At 53.4% G+C, this 11,175-nt stretch overlaps 2 protein-coding genes across 2 annotated transcripts; both read left to right on the top strand.

The window, feature by feature from the left end:
• Positions 1-1,377: 1,377 nt before the first annotated feature.
• Positions 1,378-3,327, top strand: ISF_07285 (tyrosinase precursor; the record flags this gene model as incomplete). Its single annotated transcript, XM_018850888.1, has 6 exons — positions 1,378-1,621; positions 1,684-1,766; positions 1,830-2,237; positions 2,304-2,458; positions 2,521-3,109; positions 3,178-3,327. 6 exons carry the CDS (start codon positions 1,378-1,380, stop codon positions 3,325-3,327), a joined length of 1,629 nt encoding a protein of 542 aa, XP_018701800.1.
• Positions 3,328-7,422: 4,095 nt separating this feature from the next.
• On the top strand, positions 7,423-9,966 carry ISF_07284 (sulfatase domain protein; the record flags this gene model as incomplete). The annotated part of the gene is made up of 1 exon (XM_018850887.1): positions 7,423-9,966. One exon carries the CDS (start codon positions 7,423-7,425, stop codon positions 9,964-9,966), a length of 2,544 nt encoding a protein of 847 aa, XP_018701799.1.
• Between the last annotated feature and the right edge of the window lie 1,209 nt (positions 9,967-11,175).

The raw sequence follows: 11,175 nt of genomic DNA, 5'->3' as shown, positions 1-11,175 counted from the left end.
AAAAAAAAAAAAAAAAAAAAAAAAAAGAATTAGCCGGGTCGTGAAAGGAGGCTAATGTTCGAGGTTCTAGATACCAAGCGCTCTTTTTCCAGCTGTCTTGTTTCTATTTGTCCGACCAACATGGCTGCATTTTACATGTGCGGCTGCCCTCGGTAGCCTCGCGCTATGGCGCCTTGAGACCCGGGCTAATAATAGCAAGCTCAATACAACGCCAGAGTGGCGAAATGCCAGCCCCGTGGTTCGTCATTTTTTGTCCATGGTTCATCACATCCTTGTCCATCGCCGTCTTCTTCTCTCCCAGGAAAGGCTTCATGTCGACACTCCAGGCCACCAAATAGCCATGCTTGCTTCCTACCCTCCGTCCTCTGCGAGAGACCGTCGACGAGCGGCCGCACCAGCGTCGGCCGCCGGCTGCCCCCAGCAAGCCACGCTACAAACTTGGCTAATGTCTAGCTCCAGCGCGAAACTTGGGCCGGCTTTGGAGATATTGGGCTTGAAGCCTGGCAGCCAGGAGCCTGAGCCTTGCCGCATGGGGATCATCCGTGAGAACTTGGTCTTAAATCGATGCAACTTGGACAATCTATACGCAACAACCATGCATTAACCAAGACGAGTGCCACTGCGATCCATTGCGATCCATTGCTCCAGGCTAATCTGCAGCAGTGTGGTATTCTCGAGGTGACTCTGGAACTCTCGGCATTGGTTGTCGGGCTAATCTACATCGTCCGTTCCAGGGCTGAGTGCCACCATCGCCTACCAAGACATCGGGTCGAGGAGCGAAACACATGTAAACAAGATCAGGTGATACACGGCTCAACTGCGAAGCAGCAAGACAACTCAGATTCCAAGCTGCCGTCACCAGCACTTCGCAACTGCACTTGCATCGCGGCCAGCTCCTTGCATCAGTCATTGCTCTCCTCAGGTCTCGGCTTCGTCTCCCGAGCAAACACGCCCCCCCCCAACCCCCCACCAACAACCCTTCTAGTCTGAGAACTCGTCTCAACTCCCAACTTCGAGCTACTCTAGTCAGTCGGTTAACCGGGTTCCTGGCCTGAATACGGCCCGTCCAGTCGTCCCAAAGCGTAGCATCCAATTCCACATTGTAATCAAAAATTCAATCCCTCCGTCTGCCGGCTCACATTTAGCGGCCCAGCCGGCCGGTGCCGTACCATCTTTCACCAATAAGATGTAGACTCTGTGCATACGCAGTCGCATTCGCTCTTCCCTCTAGTTGTTGCCGACTTCCAGAGATGAATCAGTATCAACGACATCGAACCTCGTGAGACCTGCATATAAGTGGCTCACAACCCTCGCTGCCGCAGATCTACGCTCACCGGTCACGCCTCTCAGCGCAACTTGCATTTATTCGTCTTGACAATGCTCAGCAATCGTCTATTAATCTCCGCCGCTGCGACTCTCGCCTGCTTGGCCAAGGTCATCAATGCGGACCATCACCTCATCGTCGGCGCAGCCGTACCCTCGGCCAACGATATCCCTCTGCGACTCAACGTCAATGACCTGCAGGCTGCTGCAGGTCCGCAATGGGACCTATACATTCAGGCTCTCCTAGCCATGCAGAATATGGATTATGATGATGAACTCTCGTTCTTCCAAACCGCCGGTACTAAACTGATAGAGAAACCATGGTCGCAGCATGCCAGTTCGCTGATAGGCTTCATGCAGGTATTCACGGCAAGCCATTTATCGAGTGGGACAACTCTGGCCCCAGACAAGGATGGGAATGGCTTGGCTACTGCCCACACGGTGTAAGTGTCGAGGCTTGAGGCAGACGAATGCGAGCGGCTATTAATACTGACCCCCGAGCCTAGGAGCCTCTGTTCTTGCCATGGCACCGCCCTTATGTGCTGCTCTTCGAGGAGCAGCTGGTTCGGCACGCCTGCAAGATCGCGGCCAAGTACCCTGACAGCGTCCGTGACCGATACGTTGCCGCCGCCAAGTGCCTGCGCTCGCCATACTGGGACTGGGCCGCCGACAATGCCGTTCCCCCGGCCTCGGTTCCGGCCACCCTGACAATCAACGTCGCCGGCGGTAGCGGCGTCCGGAATAAGTCCGTCACCAATCCTCTGCAGACCTTCAACATACCGCAGGACGTTTTGAATGGCCGCTATGGCGACTTTGATGGCCGTTCGCAAACGCTGCGCTGCCCTGGTCCTCGCTATAGTTATCCGGACTCGGCCGACTCTAACCTCCGCAATCGCAATTTGAAGGGGAACCTGGTGAGTCCTCATTCATACACAACCAATGTCTGATTACGAATGTTCGCGCTAAGTATGCGGTTCTAGTACGCTGCCTTTGTGTATGCCCAAGACTTCAACCAGTTCTCCATGACGGCCAACAACGGCGTCGGTCTGGAGCAGATTCACAACTGGATTCACTACGACGCTGGCTGCGGTGAACAGTTTTGGCAAGCCGATCTGTCCGGGTTCGACCCTCTCTTGTACGTACGCCCCCCCCCCCCCTCCTTCCCGTGTTCGTCACTCACCTCTGTCGGTGCCGCAGCATGCTTCACCACACCAACGTCGACCGCCTATGGACGTACTGGCAGTACATCAAGCCGGACCAGGCCATCTTCACCGAGGACTACTACGGCGAGTCGCGCTGGGGCTCCGCCGAGAACTCCACCATCACGCCCGACAGCCCGCTGCAGCCCTTCTTCGACACGCAGACCCAGATGCACACCACGCGGTCCGTGGCCAAAATCGACGGCATGGGCTACTCGTACAAGCGCCTGCAGTACTGGAACACCTCGGGCGAGGAGCTGCAGCGGGCCGCCACGGCGCTGATCAACGAAGCGTACGGCGACGGGAGTCAGGGGACGGCCCGGCGCCAGGATGGCTCGGGCTCGCGGATGCAGTACTTTGCGCACTTCGAGGTCGACCGCGCCCACGTGGAGCGGCCCAGCACCGTGACGGTGTTCATCGAAGGCGTCAAGGCGGGCGATGTGACGGTCATGCGGCAGCCGGCGAACGGCATCTTGAAGGGCGGCTTCATGATTGACGATCTGGTGCGCAAGGCCTTTTCCAAGACGGACGGCACGAACGAGACTGTCAGCTCCATTTCGAATCTCGTCACTCTCGAGGTGACCAAGGTGAGTGCCGAGTGCAGTGTTGCTGCTATCTGTGTTGTGATTGCTGTCACTAACGTGAACATGCGTAGCCCGACGGAACTCGCATTCCCATCTCGTCCATCCCCAGCCTCAAACTCAGCCTTCAAGAGATTCCGTTCACGCCTGCGAAATCAATTGAAGAGCTTCCAGTTTTGGGAAAGCCGGTGACGTTCGAGATTCCCGCCAAGGAGGCTGCGTAATGTGGCTGGTTGGAAGGAAGACCATGGCATCGGTCGCTGGTTGGATAGAACTTACTTTTACCTTGGCATTTGACACTCCTCCTGGCTGGGTGTTAGCTAGGGGGATTATTATTGTAGTATATCTTGATTGGGGCTCAAAGGTATTTGATTATAGGTTCTAACCAAATTCACGCTGTGCGTATGCTTGCTCTGTACATGTGGTGGGTGTTGTGCTGACTGACCTACATACGGTTGATGTTCCAGCAGTCTATTGTCGAGGGCCAACTAGGCCTTCAATTCATCATTCACGCCTTGACGGGTGGCAAGCAACCGTCGATTTTTGATCGGGGTTTTGTCTACAGCGTACTTGACATGGCATTTTCAGTAGATTGGAAAGGGATCTCAGACCAAGGTTTTGCATTTATTATTGTCCTTGTGGCATTGATCAATCTCGCTCGCTTATAGGGCAGGCGGGTGGAAGGTGATGTTGGCGCAAAGGGTATGCGAAAACTTAGCTCCACATTGTCGAATCTTACCAGCGCCTAATAATATCGAACAAAAACAGGCCGCATCTGCCCGCTCTCGTATTCCCAAACTTAGTCTGTAACTCTGTTAGGCATCTAGTTGCGAGATTGACCGAGAGCCGCACATTATTACGGAGCACGAGTTTGAGCACAACGGAATGATCATAACAATGGAGAATGCCAGGCATTACTTATATCGAACGAGTCTGTGTTTTGCAATAACTTGTCGGGCAGTTTGCAACCTTCCCAGTGTTTTTATCTGTGGCAGCTTGCGTGGCTGTCGTATGACCGTCGCAGTGGTATGGAAGCTCGTCAGACAGGGGGGTGGGGCGAAAAAGCTTGTCTCTAGGCTTGTCTCCTTGGCTTGTCTCTAGGCGGTCTCCTTGGCTTGTCTCCTGGCTTGTCTCCTTCGCTTGTCTCTAGGCTGTCTCCTTGGCTTGTCTCTAGGCTTATCTCCTTGGCTTCATGCGGAGCACGACCCCCGCGGTTGCGCGAGTTGGGTTGTGTCTCCTCAGGTCTATTGACTGGTAGTTACCTACGGCGCGCGGTTGGCAACAACATGACCACGGCTTCAAGGGCTAAGAAACCCCTCTGCCCTCGTTTCGAGGTAGGAATCCCCGACTTCGCCCCTCGCAAAGCCCTACGAATATTGCTCGCCGAAGGCTGTGTTTTTTGTCGGTGGGGAGTTGATTGGACCACAAGGGCAGCATACCTTGTTTTATCTCATGTTTCTATCCGGTAAGGCGCCACGTAGATTAACAATACGGATTATAACCCCAACACAAACACCTTGGTTATTACTAGTGCCTGGCCTTGGGGAAAATAGACGTCTTCGGAGATTTCAGTTGATGGATCCTCCGCGAACCGCAGATGGAGAGCAAAGGACAGCGGCGACAGCGGCGACAACGGCGAGCAGAATACAAAATTACCTACCAGCCTTACGGTCGTTCCGCAGCCACTCAAGGGAAGGCTTTCATTAGCCTTCTTCTAGAGTTGCGCCACGACGAGCAGGGCTGTGCCGAAGGTCCAGACAACGGGCTACCGTGAGCCACTTTTCGGAACACGGACCATTTGTTGCCAATTTGGCGAGATGCTGGGCGGGGGGGACGGGGGACGGGGGAGGACAAGCCTTTGCGAGGAGGGGAGGGATATATCTGAATGAGGACTGAAGACGCCTGGAGATGGTCGGTTTGACCACTAGTGGCAAAGAGAGCGACCGAGTGTTGCGTAAGCCGCACCAGGCTGCCAGCCGGAAGAGAGAGGGATCTTCAGGCGCTGAGACGGACGCATTGCCATGACATGGCGATCCCCAGCGAGGCGGTTTCGGGCGACCGTCACTGCGTGCGGGTAGCTGGCTCGTGAAGAGTGTCTGTCATGCTATTGCATGGCATGGCATGGCAATAATGGTGATGGTGTTGGATGGTAGCCGAGATATTAATAGTGTTTCGTACTCAGTACGGGCGGGGGCTAGCAGTGAAACCGAGCCGGATGCGCATGTGTACGGGTGACGACTGCGCATTTCATTGCCCTGGTAGGCAGCTGAAAGTTTATTGCCCCGTAGCTCCATGCACAGCACGCTGTCTGACTTCCTGTCTGGGCCAAAGGCAATCGGTCATCAATCATCACAAAGCGCTGGCGCCGCTTGGGCGAAAGGGCCTAAGCTGTTGATGGCGGCTCTGGAATTTCATACCCGTGCTGGGATGAATTATTCGTCCTCGAGTTGTTACGTTGTATCGGTCGATTTGACATTGATGCGCGAGGGTCCAGCCCCAATCGTCTGTCGGATTCAAATGATTCAAAGGTGCTATTCCGGTTCCATTCGTACTGCGTCGTGGCGCGGGCGTCGAGTCCTTCTTTCTCCTTTATTACCGGGTGGAGCCATTAATGAATGAATGGAGCGAGGGCACGCGAGCAACACGAGAGGCCACACGATCTTGCGCAGGCTGTTCTGAAGAGGTATTTTGCACTCTTCGCTCGTCGAAAATGCTGATATGCGTTATTCAATGGATGATAATTTTGTTTTGTTTGCGATGCTTGCCGCGCCAAGGGACTTGCCTGAGATGTAATGGTGATTCAATGGACTGTGGGAGTGCTGTGCTGGTGAGCGACGAAACACGGCGTGCGACAGAGAAAATGACAGCGGCTGCGTACCTATGCGGTTGGTACCCCGTCTACCTGGCAATGCTAGCGAGTGACATTGTCTGGGGAGGAAATACAAAGGCAGCTTGGGTATCTGTGGCAGGGAGCCCCAAGTACCTCGTACAGACAGACACTGCCCCGTCAATCATCAGCATCATCATCATCATCATGGTGGATCGACAAGTTCCAAGTACCCAGCCACCTTTGGTTCATGACTTGGCTAAGTTATAACTGGTTAACGGCTGCTTGACGGTCAAACGGGCTAACTCGGGGCAATCAATACCAGCGGGCGATCAAGTACATACTCAGTATAGAGGAGGCCTGTTGCGTCAGAGCCTTGTTTCTGCATCAGCACGCAGTACGGCTGTCGGGCAGGGCAGCATGTGTGGTCGCGTGCCCGCCTGTGTTTGAAAGCCTCACGAGAAGGAGCTGAAAATGCTGTCCCTAGCACCGAGCGTCGAGGTCTGGCAGTAATGTACGCAGCAAGGAAGAAACATGGAAGGGCCTCGGCCAAGACACAGGCCAAAATGTCTCCGCCAATATTCAAGCAAAGCGGGCCGGAGGCTTTTTTCGCAGATCGGATTGCCTAGCCAAACCGCTGTCGCGTGAGTCGTTCCAGGCTGGGTGGGGGGTACCGGGGCCAATGTCAGGTACCTACAAGATACAAACAGTGCACGACGGCCCGTCAGCGTCCAACGCTGCATTCAAAATTTCCATTCAGCTAATAAAGAGAAGAGGAAACGACAGGGAAGAAGAAGAAACGACAGGGAAGAAGAAGACAGAGAATAAAGAAGAAGCAAAAGAAAAAAAAAAAGAAAAAAGAAACAACGCATCGATACAGTGGCTGTCATTTTCAGTTCAATTCAATTCAGCTCGAGATCGCTGCGGTGCCACTTCAAGCCCTACCAGGTCGGCCAGGTACCCGCCGGGTAGTTGGCTAGTTTTAGTTACCTGAAATCCGTCATCCGTCCCATCATCCACGTTCCCTTCTCCCATCATCAACTTACTTCTCCTTTTATCTTGGCCTCTCTGCATCGTATTCTTCTCCACGCACCCTCTCTCCCTTTTTGCCTTGACTCTTTTCTCCTCGTCTTGCTCCTCGTCACTCTGTTTCTCGCATATGCGTCCTTCTTGACATCTCCATTCTTGCTCGTGTTTCCTCTTTTCCTTGCCCTCTGTCCATCTTCAACCTTCATCCTGCTCCACCATCTCTCTCCTGTTTGCCTGCCCATAGCCCTTCCCAGCTTCACGGCGCTGCCTCTCGCCGATGACTATTCGATTATGCAACGTTGAATCTGCTGCTGCTCGCGCACCGACGACCTGATCTTGCTGTTGGCGCCTGCAAGCGACGACGCACTACGTAACCACCCCCCTTTCAAGATATCTACCCCGTGCGCCCCCGCGCCCAAACGGTTTCCTAACCACCAAAACGGCTTCTCGCTCTCTGGTCATCATGGTCTTCCAATCTCTAGCAGCGCTGTGCCCTAGACGGATATCTATCCCTCGCCCATCAAACATCTTTACTCGCAAACTCATGCTCCCATTTGCTGCCGTCTCCGTCATCAGCGCCAAACTGCTTCATATATACGCCCATCGACACGCTCTGTCCACTCCCGATTTGATCCGTTGGGGCTCCTCCTTCTTTTTTCAGGATGTCGTCTTCATTCTCTTGGTTCGAATGCTCCTCGAGAGTCGCATGCCCTTCTTCTCTCTGCTCGGCTCCGCCATCACCATGACAGTCTTCGTCCTTAGCTGCGGCACCCTCGCCTGCTACATGACAATCTACACCGAACCTGACTGGAACAATGCTGGGATCGTTCTCGACCCTGCTTGGTGGGCTGTCCTGCCTACCGGCCTGGCTTCCCTCGCCTTCGTTTCCGCCATCATGACGGTCATCGCCGCCGCCACGCAGCAATTCTGGATTGTCGTTGCCGACATGACGTCTGATGCTTTGCTTTGGCCCTTTCGCCGCTGCTTTGCTGGCGGCAAATACCAGAGCCTCAACCAAACCCCTCCGAATAAATATGAGGACGACACTCTGAATCCGTCTGATGATCAAGGCCTGCTTTCATACAGAGACGAAGACGCCGCCGAGCAGGGGCTGCACTTCGAAACCCAGCTGCCCGCACCCTCCAAGTCCGCTATTGGCGGCTACACAATTTGCGGTGCCGTTGCTCTCACCACTCTTCTAACAACTATCCTGCGCCCCCATGACTCGGCCTATACTCTCATGTCCTGGACCCTGCCCTTGCAGCCCATCGTCGATATCTCAGGAGATGGTGGCCCTGCAGCCATCACCAGCCATAACAGCGGCCCTAATAGTATCACCGATGTTCTCCACGACAAGACAGCCCTCTCGAGCCCGATCCCGCTGCCCTGGCTACCTGAAGGAGACGCGCCGAAGGGGTTTGAAGACTGGTATCACGACGGCGCACAGCACTACGACGCCGAGGCCGACCCCTTGAAGGTTTCTAATATGCAGGACGCAATCCTCTCCGATCTGCAAGGGAAGCTTGCCGACGTCGACATCCGCCATGTCATCATTGTCAAAATGGAGTCGATTCGAAAAGACGTCTTCCCGGTCAAGCAAGGGGGTAAGATCTGGAGAAAGCTGGCTGACGCGACCTCCAATCATACACTTTCCGGCGAAGTGCAGGAGAGGCTCGCCACGCTTACACCAATGGCCAATTCACTGACTTGCGACTACGACGACGGCTTCGATCACCCGAATCGCACCTGCCGAGGCGGCATCAGTGCAAACAACGCCTTCACAGCTAGCACATATACCCTCAAGAGTGTCATCGCTACCCTTTGTGGCATTGGCCCCGTCGCCGCTGATTTCAACGTCGAGGCCAAGTCTCATTTCTACCAACCGTGCCTAACCCACGTCCTCCACGCTATGAATTCCATCAACCAGACCCAAGCAAACAAGGATGGTAAGGAATTTCAACCCTATCCTTGGAAGTCTTACTACTTCCAAGCCGCGACCGACTCCTTCGACAACCAAGGCGCCCTTTTTCCAATTCTTGGATATCAGTCGGAAAATGTCATTACCAAAGAATATTTGCAAAGCGAATCCGCCAAATTCGGCAAGTCTACTCTAAGCGATGTCAATTATTTCAGCATTCCCGAGGTTGCCCTGGAGGACTACATTAGAGATGCATTCCAGGTGGCCAAGGAAAAGAAGGAGAGGGTCTTTCTGACGCATTTGACGAGCACTACGCATCACGCTTTTGGAATTCCCGCCGAGGAGCACTACGTCCACATGAGCGAGAATAAGGACCTCGAGGACCTGTCCAACTACATCAACGCAGTAGGGTACAGCGACCGTTGGCTGACCAAGCTTCTCGGTATCCTAGAAGAACAGGGGGTGGCGAATGAAACGCTCGTTGTCTTCTCGGGAGACCACGGCATGCCGGTTGCTGAAGATGGTGTCGCTACGTACCACAACGACGAAACTGCCAGCTTCCACGTGCCAATCGTGCTTTCGCACCCCAAGCTACCCAAGGTGACGATTGGCAACGTCGTCTCTACGATGCAGATCCTGCCTACTGTGCTGGATCTCTTGGTTGAGTCAGACTCGTTGTCGGAAGAGTCGAAGCGCGCTGCGAGGGACTTGGCGAAAAATTACGAAGGCCAGTCCCTTTTGCGTCCTCTACATGCTGCTGCCGACAACGGCCACGGCGACTGGCAATTTAGTGTCACCAACCCTGGCGGAGCGACACTGGCAGCTCGAGACGGCAGAAACCCCAATTGGCGGTTAACGTTCCCCATCACCTCTGGGCAAGATTGGCATTTTGTAGACGTCAGCTCCAACTCGACTGGCATCTTTTCTCTTTCATTTGATACCTTGCGCAATCGTGCCGAGTCGCAGTTGGGCACGGAAGTGGCCGACTGGCTAGAAGAAGCAGCCATTGTCAGCCGTTGGTGGCTAGACGAAAACCAAAAAAGGTGGCGCTATGGCAAATATGCACCGAGCGTCGAAGGACGGAATTAACAGCACGAAAAGATGAGAAGGAGGATTGAAGAGGATTGAAGAGGATTGGAGAGAATAAAATACTCATAGAATTTCACTGCGGCGCCGCTTAGCCGCCTAATATTTGGCCGCGGGACGGCATGTACAATCCATAGATGGCAAGATGACATCTTGTGTAAATACATTATTTCTACCAGGTCGCTGAATATTGAGTTTGCAATGTTTTTGAATAGAAGGAATTGCTTGGACGGGATCTGAGCAGCAGGGCGGGCGCCGGGTAGCTGCAGACCGCTTCGTGTGTTGAAGCACAGGGCAATCAGTTCAAATTGGCTGAGCAGGGTAGCTAGCTAACTAATATACGGAGTACGGGTACTGGTATCAATCGAGTATTATTTATTATTTAATCTGCCTCTTTTTTTTGCTACCAAATAATGAAACACGTGCGACGCGGCATGTTTTGCTAGAGTATGTATGTAGATGTCGCGCACGAGCGCTTTTTCTTTACTGCGGCGACAAGCAGAGGCCAAATCGCGGCAAGGAGATCCGTACAGATAACTATGTAGATAGATCTAGATGGAGGTGGTGCAACTGAGCTGTCCCCTCTTAACTTGAAAACTGAATTGATGGCTCGAGGCCAATAGGCGCACTCGTATTGCAAGGGTTGGTCAGTTATTTGGTTATTATTAGGCCTTTTGTTCCACAGGCCCCTAACTTGTTGAATTTGTCAACGTGTAGCAGAAGCAGTAAAACCAACAGCTGAACCAACCGAACGAGCGACTTGAGCTGTCCTGCGGCGGCCTCAATTGCGGCAACAATGAGTGATACATCCAAGACATTGAATAGTTTGACCAAGGGAAGGCCAATGTCAGTACTGATAACAAGATCTATTGATGATTTTGTTGGGCTCGGACGTGCGCGTCGCAAGTTGAGCCAAGCGAAGCGGGTTCAAAATCCACCCGCCCATAATAAATGTTCAGGGACTTTCTGACTTTTTGGCCCTGACCAAGAGCCAGGGCCCAATCAAGTCCCTCGTTGGACCCCTAGTTGGCCAGTTAGACGCGATGATAAAGGGAAGAGGCTTTGTCCTTGGCCTGACTAGTCAGAGCGCTAACCAAATGCTAAAATTGGCAAGGGAAAAAAAATGAGGAAGAAAAAGGGGACCAGAGAAGGCGTTTTAGAAAAGTGATTCCCCTTCCAATCTTCAGCTGCCTCGGTGTTTCGTTGGTCTTT

Source organism: Cordyceps fumosorosea (genome assembly GCF_001636725.1).
Source record: "Cordyceps fumosorosea ARSEF 2679 chromosome Unknown scaffold_21, whole genome shotgun sequence".
NCBI lineage: Eukaryota > Fungi > Ascomycota > Sordariomycetes > Hypocreales > Cordycipitaceae > Cordyceps > Cordyceps fumosorosea.
Note: the sequence above shows the minus strand (reverse complement) of the source record. Positions and strands in the feature narration are given on the sequence as shown.